The following is a 21588-nucleotide window of genomic DNA, read 5'->3' on the forward strand; positions in this document are numbered from 1 at the left end:
CAATGACATGACCACATAAGGGAAATTCCCACTGAAAATTAATATTTTTCTGCCATATTGGGGCCAATTGCTGTAGTAGCAAAAATATTATTTAGGGCCACATTCCTAGAATGTTGAGCTGACAGTCCTGTTCATATATACTGCATACCTTGTGGCTTCTACTTTATAGTGTCCTGCAACATAATACGGTTTGTCGTTGTTGTATTCATCATACACTCCCCAACGAAGGTGAGCCCATTCGTGGACAAATACTCTACCTAGAAAACAAAATGAATAGACAGTGTTTTTTCTATTTCTTATATGTATAAAAAAATAAAATTTGAAGTGTGGTCTTGTCTGTAAACTGTGAAGCAGTGTATCTCTGTCCATCTATGTAAAGCAAGTGCATTTCTTTTTTTTGGACAAATTCAATTTTTATTAGAGTTTTAGGGTTAACAACAAAATAATAAACATACGTAATATTAGGGAAAGTAATGTAGGGAAAGACACTGGGGGTGGGTGGTGATACATTAACAAACATCAAATAAGTACTTCAGACAATAGTAAAAGTTGTACTTCAGAAGCTGGTAGTGTTACGTTGATTTTACAAAGAGGAGGAAACCTTGGTTGCCTGTTTCTCAACGAATCCAATATAAAATTCTTCTACTAACATACAAGGCCATTAACAAAATTGCACCAACATACATCTCCTCACTTGTCTCCCAACTCGACACCTCCATTCTGCACAAGATCTGCGTCTCTCTTCTACTCTCATCACTTCCTCCCATTCTCGGTTACAGGAATTTTTTCGGGCTGTACCCACTTTATGGAATTCACTACCTCGCACCACAAGAGTTTCCTCTAGTCTTCAAACCTTCAAGAGTACTCTGAAAACCCACCTCTTCAGACAAGCTTATAGTATTCCTCTACCACCCTCTTAATCTCCCTAGGTTACCCTATTACCACCCTCTACACAGCTAACATAAGACAACAGTCCTCTGACCAACATAGTTGTGTGGCTGAGCATACAGCCCACTAACTACTTAACCTTTGCATTCTAGCTGGATAAATATTCAATATGATGAAGCACTTACCCTTGTGTATAAAACCATTGTCCCATAGATTGTAAGCTTGCGAGCAGAGCCTTTTTGCCTCTACATATGTATGTATTACCCAGTATTGTTTTATTACTGTATGTTCCCAATTGTAAAGCGCTACAGAATCTGCTGGCTCTATATAAATAAATGTTGATGATGATGAGGGGATAGCTTTACCAGTGAATCGCGGATGCTTGTTAGTGCAGAGGTCTCTAATAGCCTTGTTTTAGCATCTACAACAAAAAGTCTGTCAGAGGTATCAGACAGGAGGAGTGTTTTTCAATAGAGACCCAAGACTTGGGAGGTGTGCCACCCAACCAGTCCCTGAGCTGGACTAGGAAGCATGCAAACTGATAGAACTCCAGATTGGGAGATGCTAATTCTCCTTTTAGTTTAGATCTCATAATTTTAGCATGCGATACTCAAGGTCGTTTACCTCTCCAAATAAACTCCAAGGACACCTTGTAAAATTTGGCCAGTAGCTGGTGAGGATACAAGTATGGTATTGACTTAAAGAAGAATAGAATTATTGGAAGGAGCATCATTTTTAAAGCTGCTACCCTGCCCAACCATGGGACCTCATAGTTAGGCAACATTTTCATCAGTGATATAAAGTGGGTTAAAGGGAAAAGTTGTTATCAATCAAGGAGTCAGAGGGAAGTGGACAAATTTGTATACCTAAGTACATCAGTAAAGAAGATTGCCAATTGTAATTAAATTTCACGTTAAGGACATCTTGGAAAGCAGAGGGGGTGACAATAGCTAGAACTTTTTGATACATTGAGTTTGTAAAGAGATGCTTCACAATACTGTTGAAGAATATGATGGATAGCTGGTAATGAGGTCTCGGGGTTGGACATGAACAGCAAGACATCATCGGCAAAAAGGCAGAGTTTATGACACATGTCACCAATGACAGGACCTGCTTCCAAAGGGACTTTGCCATAATTTTTCTGCTAGGGGTTCAATCGCTATTGAAAATATAAGGGGAGATAAAGGGCACGCTTGTCTGGTACCGTTAGATATATCAAATCGAGCGGATAAGAAGCCATTACTAAAAATATGTGCCAAAGGCTCCATGTATAAGGCACGAGATGGCATCTAAGAAAAAGCCAGTGAACCCAAATTTGGATAAAGACATATAGTGGAGCCTGTCAAATGTTTCTCCGCGTCCAGAGAGAGTAACAGCAATGGACGGTTATGGATAAAATGGTATTCCGTTTAATTAAACACCCATCTGACATTGTCTGGGACCTGTCTGCCAAGAACAAATTCCACTTGATCAGGGTTGATCAATTGGGAAAGGATCGGGTTTAAACGCAGTGCATGATTTTAGTGAATATTTTAATGTCCGAATTTAATAATGCGATGGACCGATAGTTTTGGCACCTATTGGGGTCTTTTTCTGGTTTAAGGATAATAATAATTTGGGATTTCAACATTTCCTTAGGAAAAACAGAAGTCAAAGTAACATGATTAAGTAGGGCAGTAAGAGATAGGGCCAGTTCAGTCCTAAATTTGAGATGAAAATTGTTAGTGAAACCATCTGGGCTTGGTGCCTTATCTTTTTTAAGCTCTTATTGGCCTGTTCTACCTTAGCCATAGTCCACTGAGAGGACAAAGTGTCTAACAACTCAGAGGAAAACAAAGGGACTACTGATAGATTTAAGTGTGGGTTGCAAAGTGTATGTAAATTGTAGAGTTTTTCGTAATAGCTAGCAAATTTATTTGCAATATCTAAGGGATTTGAGACCAGTCGGCCTCTGGCGTCAGACAGGTGTTTAATACGGTTGATAGCATTTTTATCCCGTAACCTACATGCTAAAAGTCTGCTTGCCCTATTCCCTAGTGTATAAAAAAATTTCTGGCGCCAAGATACAGCAGTTTGAACTTGGTAAATGGAGATGGATTGCAACTTGTTATGGATACTGAGTAGTTTCGCTTTGAGACGAGAGTCTCTGGGCATTCTTAAATGCTGTATCTATAAAGCTGCCAATTGATCCTCAAATGATTTCTGTAAATTTGAATTACTGGATTTGAGTCGGGCAGTGGCCTTAATAGCCCCAACTCTCATAACAGCCTTCAGAGTGCACCAGTAATTAGGCAAAGAAGTATCCTTTGGTGAATTAGATTGCATATAAAAGGATAAACCTTCCGACATAAAATGGAGGCCCTCTGGGTCCAACAAAACTGACGGCGCCAGTCTCCAAGGACAGGGAGGGGGAGGATTACAAATAACCTTCAAGTGCCACCTCAGGGGGGCATAAACGGACCAGCTGATTGGAAATATGTCTATAGAGGAAATAGATTGCAGATACCACTTATCAGTAAGAAGCAGATCAATGCGAGAGTATGAGCTGTGCACATGGGAAAAAAAAAAAAGTACAATCCCTCAAATTTGGATGTTTGACTCTCCAAGCGTCATACAGGTCATACTCTGCAAGAAGTTGGAAAAAAGCAGAGGTGGTGTCAGTGCCAAGGGAGGAAGTCATGGCCACGGTGTGGGAAGATCTGTCTTGGGTCAGGGGCAAAATTAAAGTCACCCATGAGAAACAGGGTGCCACTTCTAACTTTCTTAATCTCAAGACATAGCTTCCAAAGGAAAGGTAACTGATTGGAATTGGGAGCATAGAGAGACACTAGCATGACGTTTCTACTACCCAGGGAGCCCACTAATATACCAGTTTTATCCGCAATTTTCTGTGTCAATTTAAATGGGCATGATTTACTGAAAAGAATGGCAACTCCGTTTCACTTGAACAAACCTGTGGACATGTGGCACATCAGGAACATGGGGTTAGAGAACTAGGGATTGAAGTAGTGGAGAAATAAGTCTCTTGGACAACAATGTCAGCTTTGTGGAGAGCAAAATATCGCAGTGCTAACCTTGGTTTATTAGGAGAGTTTAAACCCTTAGCATTAAGGGAGAGAAAACAAATCATTATAACAATATATGGAGAGATGAAGAAGATCTAGTGATGTCATGACATGATAGTGTCGAAGTCAAATAATTGGATATGGTCATTTCAAATTATTAGCTATCAATCTGATTGTCTAAGTCTGAAATTATGTGAATAGCATGCTACGGCGTGGAGGAGCGTAATTAACCACAACACACGCATACACTTATACACACATTTATACGAACACATACACCTCTAATTAGTTCATATTAAAAATAGTTGCAACACATAGATATTTATAATGAAATGTAGCAGAGTTTATAGTTAAATATTATAATGTTATATACACTTTATTGAGATCTAAGGTTCAGGTTACAGGAAACACATATTGTTTGGTATCATTCTAACTCCCTATTTATTCGCAGACGTCCTGTTCTATCAGCTAAGATATAGCTCCTTGCTTATGCAAGTTATCGATTATAGGGAATAAATGATCAGAATTGTATTGTGTGTAAAATGTAAATAAACCAGTTTGAACTAGCTTTCGGTGGGAAGATTAGTATGCATCCTTTGAAGAGCTGACCCCCACCCTTGGAGGTCGTCGTTTGAACTGGCCAATGACCTGCATTACACTGGACCATCCTTAAACCTGAACCTATGGAAACATGCCAAATCATCTGTTTTGTTTTCACTGTATCACTGACTGTATTTAAGCAGGAACCCTGGGCCCAACAGACACTCTTCTCAACCACAGACTTCAGGACTGATCGACTGTATGCTGGATCCAGGGCATCTGCGTATGTAATCAGCTGTACTTATAAATTGTTACTCTACTGCTTTTTGCTATTAAATCGCATTGTGTTTTGGAACCACATAATTGGAAGTGGACAATCGTCATTGGATAGTGGCTAGACGTACATAACAATAGTCTAAGGGTTTGAGTCTTAGTACCAAATCACAGGATGGGAAGTGGAAACGTTCTCTAGGGAAAAAACAAAGGGAAGGGGAGAGGAGTGTAAAAAGAACAGAAATAGTTTCCATATTGGAATCTAGAGATTTCGCTGCAAGGACAGTGCAGCAAAAAAGTAGTTAATGAGGTAGGGGCAAAAGCACGGCTTGGCCCCACATAACGACCTATAGAGAAAATGAAATACTACATGAGTGCACCATAAGTGCACTATAATTAACCCAAGTATAAGAAAAACCAATAATAACAACTGTGGCAACATTTTTCCAATATACCAAGTGCAGATCAGCTAAGAAAATTGACCATAAAAACCTAATTGAGAATCACCATATCATATCTGAGATAGAAGCCTGTGAGCAGATATTTATGCATAATGTGTTATACCAGTCAAACATCAGAATCAAGTATGACAGCAACATACATATATGAGATATAATTGTATGATAATTTACAAAAGACTAATAGAACTGGCTCAAGGCAGCTGAAGATGTTGACATGCAGGACATAGCCATGGATCTTTACCCAAACTTGAGAACAAATCTTTCTGCCTGGTGCCCATTCTCATTACTATATAGGTGTGTAACAAAACAGCACATGACTAAGCAACAACATAGATAACTGAACAGAAAATCAGTGGTCCCGAACTAGTCAGAATATGCAGCTCACTCCACTTGCCGCGTTGAGTGATGGTATAGTTGGGAACATGAACTAAGTGGACCCTGAAAAAGAAAAGGTTCTTGATCCAGCACTATTCCCTGGCATTGGCAATAGGAGTGTGCCTAAAGTAAGCATGAACCCAAGAGTCCATTCCTTCCGGACTGGTTGAGGGGCAGCAGGGTGCAATTGGTCAACTTGGATATTCCAATCTTCCAACAGGGATAAAGCAAATATCGATGTCGAGACTGCCGTGTGGACTCCATTTCTGTGTATGATAAAGATGAGTCGGGAAGCTCCATTTATACGGGATATCAGCCTTCCGTAAGACCAAGGTAACAGATTGGAACTGTCGAAGTTTTGTAAGGGTGGCTGGAGAAATGTCAGAGAATAGTTGGAGGTCATCCAAAAGAACATGGGTGAGCGGAGAGCATAGCCGCTTTGAGGATCTGCTCTTTAATATGAAAGAAATGGAGGTGGAGGAGGGTATCTTTCGGGGACGAGGGTGGAGCTGAGGGGGATTTCGTCAGTCTATGAATCCAATCGATGAGGAGGTGGGAAGTCAATGCAGATGGAAGCAATTTATGGAACAGAGAAGTTTTATAAGCATACAAATCAGCATTGGCAACTGAATCAGGAATGCCCCTAATTTTTATGTCGTTGTGTCTAGATCTGTCTTCTAAGTCAGCAAGCTTTGTCTTGTTTGTCAGTAAATCGTCTTGAAGAGCCTCGTGGGCAGAGATTAAATCATTATGAGAAGAGCCAGTGCCTCCATTTTGGTTTCAATGTGATCTGTACGGGCACCACGTCTGACACTACTGATTTTACTTTCCTTAGTGCTGCTCGGAACTCAGAACTGATGTCTGCTTTCAGGGATGTCAGTAGAATTTGGCTGGAGCGAAGGGTAACAGGACCATCCAATTCAGAAGGTGTCAGGTTCTCAGTAGGGGAAGAGAGAGATTGTCTGGAATCCGATAATGGCGAAATCAAACCCGTATTCAGAGATTTAGCTGCTATTAGTGACCTGGAATTACCAGATGCTGATGCTGAAGAAGTGGACTGGTGGAACCGCCCTGGTTGAGGCCTTAATCTTCTTTGGAACCATAGTGTCACCTGGTTTCAGGGGATTAGATAAATAAAAGGAAAGACGGGCTCCAATTTGTTAAGCCACCCTTATCACAGGTACTTGGGTCAAAGCATATGGTTAATAGGTCATCGGGGGGGAAGCATGACCCCAGTCACGTAAGCTGAGCTAAGCCATCCAAACAAAGGTATATCCAAAGTTGGTTGAACTGATTGGGCTCAACCGATTAGAGGCTACAGACATAAACAGAGACACCTCTAGGCAGTGCTGTAGATGAGGTGTCGGTATCCAGCATACCACAAAGAGAGCAGGTTTTGTAGTTACATGGAGCTAGACCAGGGGGACCTTGGTCTTCACAGCACTAAGACTAAGTTTTTCAGTTATTCTCCTGCAACAATAAATGTTTAAGTGCTTTAAAACAATCTCTGACAGCAGTCTTAATCATGGTAACTGAGTTAAAGTATGCAGAGAAGTACAATAACTAGCTGACTAGCTGTATAATAGCACATTGGGTAATTTATTACCAGTACTCTTCAACCCTACTGCTTCCCCCGCTGCTCTCTCCTATGGGGAGTCTCTTTTACCCACTCCGTCAAACCTGATGACCATCCAGCTGGTGGGGTGGAAATATTCCTATCCGCCAATTGTACCTTTTGTGTCATCTCACCTGAGCCCTCCCTTTCATTCTTCTCCTTTGAAGTCCACTCTATCTGTCTCTTCTACCACATCCATCTCTGTGTATCAGTCATCTACCACCATCTTGGACCCACTTCCCAATTTCTTGATCATTTTGTTGTCTGACTTCCCCACTAGCTCTCCTTAGACCTCCCCTCCATCATCCTAGGGGATCCTCCTTGATCCTCTCCAATCTGGCTTCCACCCCCTCCACCCCACAGAAACTGCCTTGACCAAAGTCACCAATGATCTTCTCTTGGCTAAATCCAGGGGCCACTTCTACCTGCATATTCTCCTTGACCTCTCTTCAGGCTTTGACACCATGGACCACCCTCTCCTATTACACAACCTTCTCACCATTGGCCTTTCTGGCCTTTCTCACATCGTCCTTTCGTGGTTCACATCCTACCTTGCCAACTGCTCCTTCTTTGTTTCTACCAATGGTTCCTCCCCTCCCCATCCCTCCTTTCTGTAGGAGTCCTACAGGTTTCTGTCCATGACCCTTTGCTCTTTTCTCTGTACACCTTCTCCCTGGGTGAACTCATCTGTTCCTTCAGCCTCCAGTACCACCTCCATGCCAATGACCCTCAACTCTACATCTCATCTCCTGATCTCTCCCTTTCCCTCCTCTCTTGGTGTCCAGTTGCCTCTCCGCCTTCTTCTCCTGGATGTCCTTATGCTTTCTCAAACTGAACATGGCCAAAACTGAACTCATTGTCTTCCCTCCATCAAGATTCTCCTTATACTTAATGCTGCAGCTATACTTATCTTCTTCTCTCGCCACTCCACATCTGCCTCCACTCTCTGCCTGACCTTACACAGGCTCCCCTTCCCCTACAGAATCCTCTTCAAACTTCACACCCTCACGTACAATGCCCTCTCCAACTCCACTGCTCCCTACATCTCCAACCTCATCTCCATACATATTCCCTGCCACCATCTTAAGTCAGCTAATGACCGTCTCCTTTCCTCCCCTCTGGTAATGACATTTCAATCCCTTATCTAAGATTTCTCCTTACCCATCCACTAGAATGATTTCCCTCATTCTATCAGACTATCCCCTAGCCTGTATAATTTCAAACAGTCATTCAAAACCTACCTGTTTAGGCAAGCTTACCAGTCCTCCAGTTAACCATTTCAGCATGTAGTATATCACCCTCTTTCACTCTCCATCTCTCCCTCTCTTGTTTCTTGTCCTCACATCCCCTTACATTAGCTCACCCCAATAGTTTGTCTGCCTTTTTCCCTTTAGATTGTAAGCTCTAGTGAACAGGGCCCTCTTCCTTCCTGTTCTCATTACCTGTAATGTTTTTTTCTCCGGCTACCACTAGCTGTGTTGTGAGTTGTAGTGTTATTTGTTTACTGTATTGTACTGTTATACCATGTACTGTCTTGTTGTTTGCCCTCTGTATGGCACTGGGGACCTCACGTGGAGCCCTACAAATAATAAATCATAATAATAATAATAATAATAATAATAATAATAAAAACCCTCAAACTTAAAGGGGGACTGCAGATAAGACATGAATGCATATTTTGTAAATAAAAAAAGGTGTTAGTAAATGAAAATACAAATGCATTTTATCACATGATTCAGATATTTAAAGCAGCCTTATATAAATGGAAATAAATTCACCTCTAGGTCCATACACTGAGAGCAGATTGTCATCCAGTAAGAAATTGGGTGTCAAATGAATATATCTTCCTGGTTCTCCACAACGTCCATACTGCAAAGTGTATGGATCATATCCATATTTCAGGTAGGGGCTACCAATAATTATTTCTGCCTAATAAAATGAAAAACATATACACAATACTTAGTTAAAATATATATCCTTAGCATTCAGCTATATTATTTATTAAACATGTGTTGGCATTAGAAAAAAACATGTTTTTGTATGTATCCTATTTTTATTATACAGATAGTCCATAGAACTACAGTATATATCTGCCCAGGGAAATTGCCTAGACTCTAGTTTAAAGTACAGTGTTTTCGTTTTTTGCTTTTATGTAGAGCAGCTTGTTTGATTGTTGCATGACTTCTGTAACCACCAGTATGGCTACTGCATTTGCATTTGTAGCTCTATTGTTTGAGAAAATAGCAATACCTTGTTTTTGAAATTAGTATGTCGGGGATCCTGTAAAAAGTACGTAGATACTAGCACTTTTGTCAGGGCGTATATCTATTATTTTTTTCTGCACAGATATTTACTGTATACATTTGTTAAAAACAGCAGGAAATTGTTGTTTTCGTTTTGCTGCTGCAGTGTTCTTGCCGGTGTAGTACCTATTAACGATACTGACTACCCCAACACGGATTAAGAAGACATGAGGATTCCGAAGAAGGACTACCCCAACCTGAAAAAAAGACTACTTATTAAGATCCAGATGGCTTCATGTGATGACCCGATCTCTTGCCAACTATGGAAAATGACGTCATGTCAAACGGCAACTCCACTTAAAGCGGTGGATGAACGAACCCGGCTGTCATTTATGTAATGTAAGTATTATTTTAGGGGTTACGGTTAGGGGTATTAGGGTTAGGGGTTAAGGTTAAGGTAAGGAAGGTAGAGCCAGTATAGGTAACAGGGTAACCAAGATAGCTGGGAAGCTGATAGCTGGATGGCTGGGACAGAAAAAGTATAACTGTCTGCAGGCAGGAGTACACGGAGGTCCAGGTAGGCAGATATCCAGATGACTGAATCAGAGGAGGTGTAATGGTCTGCAGGCAAAAGTATACAGAGGTCCAGTTAAACTGAGAAGCTTAAAGCAGAATACCAGGTGATATAACAGTCTGCATGCACATGAGCTGGATTGCTGGAGGTGCAACAGACTGCTGGCTTATGAGCTGATTTTCTAGAGGTGCAATAGACTGCAGACAAAGGAGCTGTATTGCTGGAGGTGGAACAGACTGCAGGTGCTGGATTGTTAGAAGTGCAATAGACTGCAGAGACAGGAGTTTGATTGCTGGAGGTGCAACATAATGCAGGTGCTGGATTACTAGAGGTGCAATAGACTGCAGGCACATGATAACAGGAGGGTCAAACAAGCTAAGGGTTAAAGCCAGATGGTCCATCACGATGCCAGGGAGAAAGCAGTAGCGAAGTCACAACGAAGCTGACTCTGGGTCATAAGATGAGGAACAAGAAGAGGTCAATACCAGGAAGTCAATCAGGATCCATACACAGGAGAACCAGAAGCAGTTAAGAAAACAATTGAACTGGCCCAGTTTGCAGAGAGAGTCAATCTTATAAAGGCCAACCACAGGTGCAATGGAACAAGGGTAATGAGTTAAACACCTGTAGGAAGGAGAATTTACCAGGTGCAACAGCAGTCTTTTTGTAGCTACAGCGGTACTGCAGGCTGGATAGATATAATGACAGTCCAGACATAATCCCTTGCAGGCCAGATCAGGGAAAGGCACAGCAGTATCTAGTGAGGAGATGTAGAATTGCAGTCACAGGCAGATTATGACACTTTTTAAGCATTTGAGACTCTCAAAAAGGCCTTTGTTTCTGCTTCCATCCTTAAGCATCCAGATACAAAGCTGCTTTCCATAACTTAAGTGTATACTTCTGATGTTTGTGTTGTGGCAGTGCTGTCACAAGTGTCTGGTTCTGATGGGACGTTACACACTTGTGCATCCTTTTGTAAGAAAATCGCAGCAGTAGAGATTAATTATGAAATGGGAAATTGCAAGTAGTTACCCATTAAATGGGCATTTGAAGAATGGAGACATTGGTTGGAGGGTGCTAAGAATACCATTATGGTATACACGGATCACAAAAAACTCCAGTATATTGAGACAGCCAAGAGGTTGAACCCCAGATAATATAATTGGTATATTTTATTCTCTTGATTCGAGATTTGTGATCACATATCTTGCTAAAAAAATATGAAGATGGATGCCTTATTCAGAAGTTACCTTCAGAAACATGAAATTGCCCTTTTTTAAAACCCATATCATTCCTTCTAAAACCATTGTCTCAGGGCTGACTCAGAATTTAGCGTCCCAGTTACAGGCAGTTCAGGATCATGAACCAGCTTCCATGCCTTTCAGTTTGTTGATTGTGCCGATTGCTCTAAGACAGTTTGTGTTTTCTGAGGTCCATGACAGCAAAATATCTGGACATCCAGGTATCACTAAAACTAAAATTGCTCTCTCATTGTGTTTTGTGGCTTTCCATGAAGGAAGACATAAGAGACTTTGTTCAGCCCTATGAAATTTGTCCCCTGGTGAAAATACCCAGAGATTTACCCATGGGACAGATGATCCCTTAACCCGTGCCCAATCTTCCATAGACCCACATTTCCATGGATTTTTATCACAGATTTGCCTTAGTTTAAAGGGTATAATTGATTATGGGTGATAGTTGATCGCTTTACTAAGATGGCTCACTTTATTCCATTACCAAAACTACCCACTGCTTTTTCTTTGGCTTCACTGTTCATTCAACACATCTTCAGATTATATGGCATACCCACCAATGTCGTTTAAGACAGAGGAGCCTAATTTGTGGCCCAGTACTGGATGTCATTTTGTGCCTTGCTAGACATTCAACTGGGCTTTTCATCGGCTTATCAATCTCAAACTAACAAACAGACAAAAAGGGTAAACCAGTCTTTGGAAAAATATTTCAGATGCTACATCACTGAATTACATGACAACTGTTTGCTATACCTGCTTGTGGGCAGATTTTGCCTACAAAAATTCGCCACACACGTCCTCTGGTTATGCCCTATTTTTCTGCATTTATGGAAAACATCCTCAGTCTGTTTCGTTCTCTGACATCATTCCACCAATCACCCTGAGATCGGACATATTGCTCATTCTCTGAAGAGAATATGAAAAAATTAAACATCTCTTTAAAGCAAGCTGTGTCTTGATTCAAGTTATTTAAGGATCAGTTCAGACATCCTTGTCAAGGAAGGGGACAGGGTATGGCTCTCCACTAAATACATCAAACTCCGTCAGCCTTCTTTTAAGTTCGGACCCAGATACATTGGTGCATTTAAAATCAGCAAAAGGAATAATCAAGTGACTTTTCAGTTGGAACTGCCTAACTCAATGAAGATACCCCATACATTGCATGCATCCTTATTGAAGCCAGCTCATACATCCTGGAGATTTCCCAGTTAACAGCCAGGTAAACCTTCTCCAGTGACAGTGGATGGTCACACGGAATATATGGTCGAGAAAATTCTTGATTCCAAATGGGTACAACTCCAACTCCACTACTTAGCCCACTGGGATAAATCTTGAATACCTGCCACGGACTTGCATGCTAATGATTTAATAAAATCTCTTCATCAGAAATTCACAGATAAGCCAAGATTAAGGGGTTCCTTAACCTCTTATCAAGGTGGGGGAGTTATTGTTAGGAACAGCATTCAAATGCTGCTTTCATTTTGCTGTTGCATTGTTGTTGTCAGCCTGGACGTGATCGCATGAACTCCACTCACATGCTGTTTAATCTGACACCTGCCCTGAATGGCTACCACTGCTTTAAATCTCTGCCAGGTTCACTGAACCATTTCCGGTTATAGCATTCACACACTTGCTTCTCTGTGCTCCTGTTCCTGAGAATATTCTGCTCCTTTCTGATACTCAGTTTTGATTTCTGCCTGTGACCTGACCAGCCCTGATTACTGCCTGGATTGACCTTATTGCTTGTGACCACGACTACATATATTGCATACTGGACCAACCCTTTCGCCTGGTGTATGACTCCACCTATTATCTGTGATACCACTTCCCAGCCTCAAGATTGTGATACCCACTATCTGCTCCATCGGACTCACATGTGTCAGCAACGTTTCACCATCCAGATTTGCAGTTCGATCTTGCTTCTGCACCTTCCCTTGCACTTTGTGTTGCGTTCCAGCACAATTTCCACACAGACCACCATTGGTGTTAGACCCATCCTCAACTCTACACTGCCAAGTTGTTATAATTGTGGACGTTGGTACTAAATCTTATTGCCACTCAGTATATCTGCTTATTCTGGTCCAGGTGCATCCTGCATAACTCCACAGAGATCTCTGCTCAGCATTCCACTACCAAGTCCCCTGTGGTGCCCACCCACCTGAGTTTTGTTATCACTACTCGAGAATAAGTCCTGGGGACAACCAAGTACTAGCAAACATATCTGGTTCCATAGGAAACGGGGTTGCTAAATGTGAAGCTTTCGTCTAAAACAGGTTCTGATAACTAAGCTAGTGGGGTGATTTGTGACAATATCTGTTTACTTATGTTTAGTTATGTTTATATTGTTTTTTGTCATGAGAAAGAACATACTAGACATTCAGACTTTAATGGTTTTTTGAAAGAAAGCTTTAAAAATGTAAATAGATCTTCATTAGAAAACATGGTTCACAAAGTAACATATTAACACATGCATAAGAAACTAATTAAATCCTTTGATGAAGTTAGCTCTGTGGTTTCAGGGGAATTTCACAGTATTTTTAGTGACTTCCATGTTTTTTACAATCATTACAATGTGATTTTACAATGTGTTCTTAGTTTCAGGGTGATTTTAAGTTGATTTTAAAGTATTTTTACTGATATCACTGACATACATCATTGTGAAATGACTGATGATTGAAAGTGAAATGAATATTAAGCTACTCTAAAATTGCTATGAAATCAACAAAAAATAATGATGAAATAAAGAAGACAAATAATAACTCAACTGGGAAATTATACAATAAAATAAAGATGGAATCAATTTAAAATCAGCTTGAATAAATAACATAAATAAAAAATAAATTATACCTGTATCACTAAATTCACTCCTGAGTTCAATATAAAATAATTCTAAGTTTTAAATTATAAAAATATTATCAAACTATTCAAAACCTATATAAAATGACTCCACAATAATATTACTATAAAGTTAAATAAATAACTGTAATATCAATATCGCATCATTGTAAGATAACTTGGAATTAAGTTATAAACACTACAAATCATTATAGAAGGTATTTCAAACAGCCTACTAAATAACTATTAAAATAATTATAAAATTACTGATAAATAAATTGGAGGTTAATGTGGAATCAATACAAAAATAAATGCTTATAAAATAAATGTTAGATCATTGTGAAAGCATTCTGAAATCAATGAAAATCAGTTTAATTTGTCCCATAACAATGAAATCACTATAAATGAGTATTACTATTATAAAATCTCTAAAATCCTTAGCAATCACAATGAGAATAATATGAATATTAAATATATGTAAACTGTCACTGTAAATCCAGTATAAAATCAGTATAAACTGAACATGAAATCAATTTTAAATCAAAATAAAATCACAATGACATAAAAATCAATCTTGTTAGAAAATCATTTTTTTATATATGGTACCACAAGGTTTCCGCAGCACCGTACACATTCAAAAAGAGACAGTAGACCAAAACAGTACAGGGTAAGACAGAGCAAAACAAGTAGAACCAAGACTGCAAAAGCTCCAGGCACGGCAAGAACAGTGACGTTGGAGAAGAAAAAATGGAATTGAGACATAAGGGAAGAGAGCACTGCTCATAGGAGCTTACATACTAAGTGATACTGTAAAATCCTGAAAATGTAAATTTGAAATAATATATATATATATATATATATATATATAGAGTCCTTGTAGGATTAACATTAAATCAAATAAATCTTTTAAGAAATCATTGCAAAGAAAGTGGAGAATAAAACTAAAATCACTATGAATTTTACTGATTATAAAAAAAATCAGCTATAACAATATGAAATTAATGAGAAACCATTAAAATCACTCTAAAAATCAATCTGATTTTGCTGCATTTGTTCTGCAACCAATTATAAAATCACTCTAAAAAATTCAAATAAATATTTGTGAAATAATTTCTAATCACCTAATTAACATAAAATACCCTTCTTAATAATTCAATGTGAAATCATGTTACAATCCATGTGAATTCCCTAAACATCTCTATAACAATCTCAAGAAATTATGAACTCATTCTGAAATAGCATTATCAATTCAATACTAAATTACTCTAAAATCAAAATACATTTGCCATAAACTCAATTTCTGAAATGAATGTGATATATATTTGAAATCATTATATCACAATAATATCACTAATAAAGTAATGTGAAATTACTATTAGCTCCCTTTGAAATGATTAAAAAGCATGCTGCAATTTCTCTGTAATCAATTTCAAATCACTATAAATCACTAAGAAATCAAATTGTAGTCTCTATGAAATAATTCACTAGAAACCCCTCTAAAATCACTATTAAAATCATTTTGTGATTTATCACTGACATCAGAGAAATCAATGATAAATCACTATAGAATCACAATAAAACCACTACGAAACCACAGTGTGAAATTTCATAAAATCACTTAAAATACACTTGAAAAAATAAACTTCAAATCAACTTCAAATCACTAGACATCCTACTAAAAATCAATTTAAAATGATCAATGCAGAATAATAGTACAGTCATTGCCAAAAGTTTTGAGATTAATAATCATCATCATCAACATTTATTTATATAACGCCAACAGATTCAGTGGCGCTTTACAATTGGGAACAAACAGTAATAAAACAATACATACATGTGTAGAGGTAAGAAGGCCCTGCTCGTAAGCTTACAATAAATGGGAATGACACAAGCATTGGTTTTCGCAAAGTTTGCTGCTTCAATATTTTTAGACCTTTTTGTCAGATGTTGCTATGGTATACTGAGATATAATTACAAACATTTAATATGTATCAATTTTTTTATTGACATAAAATCACAATTTGCTGCAACTAAAGAACCTTCTTTTTCAGCGAATAGATTTTTTTACATTTTCTTCTAAAATGCTGCTCAATAAATCATTATTTATAGATTCATTTAATAATGAGAATGAGGTGACATCACATACATTGCTGGACGTGCACCAGAAAAATGTGCTTGTCTGGATCTGCCAAAGAGTTGTGCAATGTACACTCCAGTATAAGAAACAAGATGTGATCTCCAGTAGCTCTGAGCTGGTGCAAAATTCAAGTGTTTATGAAGAAGTGAAAATAACTGTACATTTATCTGCAATGCAAGAACCGCTCCTAAATTTCCACCACTTTATCTTATTTTAATGCTGTGCAAAATGAAAATTTGTTTTGCCCTACTCCAAGAAGATAGGTGTACTAGTGTGCCTACTTTGTACTTGCATGTTCTCACGCCTGTTAATATATCCCATCATCCAGGGTAGAGGTTTTGCTCTTCTGCAAATGCCACAAACCTGCTGCACAAATACATTCACTTTCCCAAAAAATCAAACTCCAGCAAAGAGGAGTTTGTACTATCCCTCAGCTGTAATGTGCCTCTTAAATGGCCTCCACTGGCTTTAAACATATATTGTCTCATTACAGGATGCAAGGGTTGGTGAAACATAAAGATGAAGTATTCTTTATTGAGTAATATCTTTAGCCCACTTACCTCACAAATTAGCATTATTATTATCACACTTGCTCCATTGGAGTAAACAAGGTGTACTGAGACATGTGCACAAGAGTGCACCATATAAAGTACACTAAAATGTACTCCATCTGCACTATTGACAGCACGGTGACTTAACAGGTAAGTTGTAAGTCTGGGCAGAATAAATTGCATTTTTTTAAAAGAAAAAAGTGAAAAGCAAAATCTTTAGCAATTGTTTTTAAATTCTGAAATCATGGAAAAGGTTAAATATTATTAGATGAATATCTTCTTTAATTACTTCCGCAGTACATGCCCAAGATGAGGTATTAAGATGTGGCTTTTCTATAAATACCTACCGTGTCATATGTTTCTGTTGTTGGTTTTGTATAATTATTTACTGATGTCCAAGTAGACGGGATGAGGATTTTAACGCTTTTTATGAAAAGCCTTTTCCTGGTAGCCAGAAATAAATAACTTGTTGCTTCGTTTACCATATTCTAGAAAGGAAAACAAAAAAAATAGTTAGTTTTAACTTGAATGCTACATATACTTGACATTATGGAGCCCATTGTATTATGCTTCTTAAAGACATTACCATATTAAATATAGCTGTCAAACTCACCGAATATCGGCAACTTGCAGAAATCGAAGCAGAATACATATACCCCCAGAAGTGTCCCATATGTCTGCTGCTTGTCCTGTCTCATTGAAATGTTTCTAGGTTTCCTGCTGCTGCCAATGCTGATACCCTATTTATACTGCCTTATGATGAGCAGAGTCACTGGAGGTTATACTAAGTCTTTGATTTGTGTTTAAAGAACCCTCCAGTTTTCCAGAACTGGTCAGTGTTCATTGTTTGTGTTGTGAGTAACCTGCCTAATACTGTACTACACCACAACAATTTGCCTGTGGTACAGTCTGTTTGAGGTAGAAATACAGCCTTGATTTGTTGTTGACTATGCCTTCTTCTATCATTTACATATAATAGTGCTTGTTACTCAAGACTACTCCTCCCCATTTACATTGCTGTTATGGGGGATGCAAATTCAAAAATTTTGTAGGCTTTAAACTATCTAACCGGGACAAATAATTAAATTTTAGCAATATCCCTCAATTAAACCTCAGGATCAACTGCAACCAAATGTTACACTGTATTATTACCAATATTTGCATATCTCCAAACCCAAAATTGCATAAAAAATACTCTACACACATTAAGGTGCCAATATATCAAAGGGTGGAAAGCTCTGTTGCTATAAATGGTTATTTTTGCTGCTGATAGGGCTTTTTATTGCATCAAAGAGTTCTCACTGCCTCTAGAATTAAATTTAAACTCCTCACCCTCACCTTTAAAGCTCATAAGCAATCTTCCCCTCCCTACATCTCCAATCTCATATCTACCTACACTCCTAAACGCCCCCTCCGCTCTGCCTGTGACCACCGCCTCACTACTTCACTGATCACCTTGTCTCGCTCCCATCTTCAGGACTTTGCCTGGGCTGCTCCCCTGCTGTGGAATGATCTTCCACGTTCCATCAGGTTAGCATCTACTCTCAAAGGCTTCAGCGTGCCCTTAAGATTAATTTCTTTATTCAAGTCTATCAGCCCTCCTCCTAACTCCTGTGTCCTGGCTCTCTTCCCAAGTTAGTACCACCCTGTTTGTGTCTCCCCCTTTCCCTTAGGATGTAAGCTCTCAGGAGCAGGGCCCTCTTTCCTTGTGTGCTCCTTCTACTATTCCATCAACCTCTGTACCTCTTGGCTGGCTTCGCTAACCCTGTTTTCTTAAGCTTCGGCCTACTTATCGCTGATTTCTACCATCCCTTTCACTAACTGTCCTACCCAGAAATAATTTGATGTGCTTTACCTTGTTACCTGTGTTTGTATGTATTTTTGTTCTTTCTGTATCATGTTGTGCCTTGGTTCTCTGTTTTATGTATATGTAATGTACAGCACTAAGGACCCTTTGTGGCGCATTATAAGTTAAAGATAATAATAATAATAATAGCACTTTTTTTTTTTTTAAGGTTAGATGAAATGCAATCCTGTTTATGTATGCACATATCATTGTAGAATGGCTGCAAGTCAGTGATGACTACATAGTTAGTGTGTATAGTTCTATGTGTAAAGTTCGAAGTGTAAAAAAATGTAACTAGCATAATTGGGAGTTATACCGGACATCTTATTAGTTATCTGATACCTCTATACCAGGCTATGAGAAGCGTCTAATCTCTGCTTCCTCCCTTTAATCAACAAATAATTATTTCAACCATATTGCACCAGAATTTGATCTGAATTAAGAAAGTGCATTTTTATTTCTAATGGTATGCTGTCCTTTCACTGTTTGTTTGTTTAAACCTTTTATTGCTTTTGTTGGGGGAAGTTTATTGAGGGCCTGATTGAAGATTACTGATCACATGTGTTTGTAAACTATATATATTCATTGTAGAATGGCTGCAAGCCAGTGATGGCTAAATAGTTAGTGTATATAGTTAGAAGAGTAAAAAAAATGTAACTAGCATAATTCAGAGTTATACCGGAGTTAAACAGGAAAAGAACGTTCTGCCTATTAACACAGCTACACAAGGACAACAGTCAGTTTTCACCTGTAAAACCATATTCGACTCCTGATGTTTCCATCTCTCCCTGGCTATAAGCTTCACGCAACATGAGGACTGCTTTTGGTCTCTGCACTTATTTTCTACTCAGCTAATGAACGTTTGTTTTATCTGTTAGTTTATTTCCCCTGCAAAATCCCCTCTGTTTAATCAGCCTGCTGTATTACTTGCTCAGCCACTCCCTCCCCATGCTACTGCTCTTTCAGTCCCCTATCTCATCATTGTACTTTCAATTCTACTAAAGGCTTTGTCTGCCATCACAAGTAGGAAGAAATGATACTGACTTTGAACCACTCTTCTCTCTCATGGCTCTACAAGAACTCAGCTACTCCATTACCTGCTCTTTATTACTCTCCATTCAACAATTCCACCCGCTCCCCCACATGGCTCCCCACATCAATACTCTATACTATCCAGACATCCATGAATAAACTACATTTGCTACAGCCTAGCTCTGCACTACTTCTCTGATTACACAGGACATTGCAATTAAGTAATTCCTTTAATTCCCTCATTTTTGTGATTTGACTCATAAATCCCAATGCTTGCCAAAATATTTTTCTTTCCCTCTTTACATGGCAATATCTTTAGGACTATATCATCCCTCACCCATCCTGCAACACAAACCTCTGTCCACATTGTCCCTTCAATACTTCCCTCGCCTCTAGGTAACACTCACTCTTTTCCTATTTAAATTCTATAACTTTAACAGCCTCATCCTGTCGCCAGAAACTAAAAAGACACCCATCGTACAATCATCTTTCCTACCTTTCTTCCCCCCTGCTTCGATTAGCTGGTGATATATCACCTAATCCAGGTCCCCCTCAATTCTCACACACGCATATATCTGAACACTACAGAAATCCAGCAAATCTCAAATGCATCACCTGTCTCCCCTCTCTTACAAAGTCCTTTAAATGTGCCCTTTAGAATGCACACTCTGTTTATAACAAACTTACCTCTGTACACGATCCCTTCCTCTCAAACAGCCTCAACCTTCTAGCAATAACAGAAACATGACTTACGCAATCAGATGCTGCCTCACCTGCAGCCCTTTCACATGGTGGTCTCCATTTCACCCACATCCTCAGACCAGAAGGCAGACAAGGAGGGGGAGGGGGGTTGGACTACTTATCCCCCCACAATGCACGTTCACAGTTCTACCAAATGTCAGATCACTCACGTTCACATTTTTTGAAGTACATGCTGTTAGGATTTTTAACCCGTTCTCTATGCGTGTTGCTGTCATCTTTCGTCCCCCTGGACCGCACCAATAATTTCTTGAACACTTTTCTGAATGGCATCCCTATTTCTAATCCACGTTCCAATGCTGCTTCCAAACTTCTCTCTCTAACCTCCTCACTTGACCTCTCCCAGTGGATTGAATCCGCTACTCATCAGGATGGCCACTGTCTTGATCTTGTTTTCTCTAGATTATGCTAAGTTTCTGATTTCATTAACGCTCCTTTCCCCCTCTTGGATCATCACCTTATTAGCTACTCGCTCACCCCCAGTTCCCTACCCTCCCTAGTGTCATACTCTTCCAAGCCTTCTCACAACAGCAGGAATATCAACTCTATTGATCTTCAACAGTTTTCCACCTCTCTTCAAAACCTTCTCACGACAATTTCTACACTCTCCTCCTCTGATCTGGCATTTTCACCAAACCCTAGCAACTGCTCCTGATCAAGTGACTCCAGCAACACTACATACTCCGCGTAGACTTCGTTGCCAACCATGGCACACTAAAGTAACATGAACTCTACAAAAACTTTCTCGTAAAGCAGAACATCACTGACGTAAATCTTGTACCTCTAATGATCACATATACTGGTATCTACCACTCCTATAGATATGCTCTGGACACTGCAAAACAAACATACTTCCAATCTCTCATCTATGCTCAGGCTTCTAACCCCAAACACATTTAAACACATTTAAACACATTTAAATCTCTTCTCAATCCTCCCACTCCAAATCCTCCAACTACCATCAGTGCACAGGATCTTGCTTCCTATTTCAAGGACAAAATTGAGAAGATTAGACTTGAAATTATATCATCTCCCTTGCCAAGCAATCGGCTCAATTCCTTTGTAGAACCCTCTAACACTCTCTCTTCATTTGATCCCACAAATGAAGAGGAAGTTTCTACTCTCTTCTCATCTTTCTACT

The 21588-nt window shown here is 39.1% G+C and overlaps 1 protein-coding gene across 1 annotated transcript in view; it reads right to left on the reverse strand.

The window, feature by feature from the left end:
* The window catches only part of LOC142100229 (calcium-activated chloride channel regulator 1-like), a 77072-nt gene that overhangs the window by 38381 nt on the left and 17103 nt on the right, over positions 1-21588 (reverse strand). The window contains exons 2-4 of the mRNA XM_075184162.1: positions 17158-17298; positions 8996-9146; positions 149-257 (exon numbers count right to left, since the gene is read on the reverse strand). Coding sequence (XP_075040263.1) covers positions 149-257; positions 8996-9146; positions 17158-17298 — 401 coding nt within the window. The remainder of the gene's footprint in view (positions 1-148; positions 258-8995; positions 9147-17157; positions 17299-21588) is intronic.

Source organism: Mixophyes fleayi, chromosome 8 (assembly GCF_038048845.1).
Source record: "Mixophyes fleayi isolate aMixFle1 chromosome 8, aMixFle1.hap1, whole genome shotgun sequence".
Lineage (NCBI taxonomy): Eukaryota > Metazoa > Chordata > Amphibia > Anura > Limnodynastidae > Mixophyes > Mixophyes fleayi.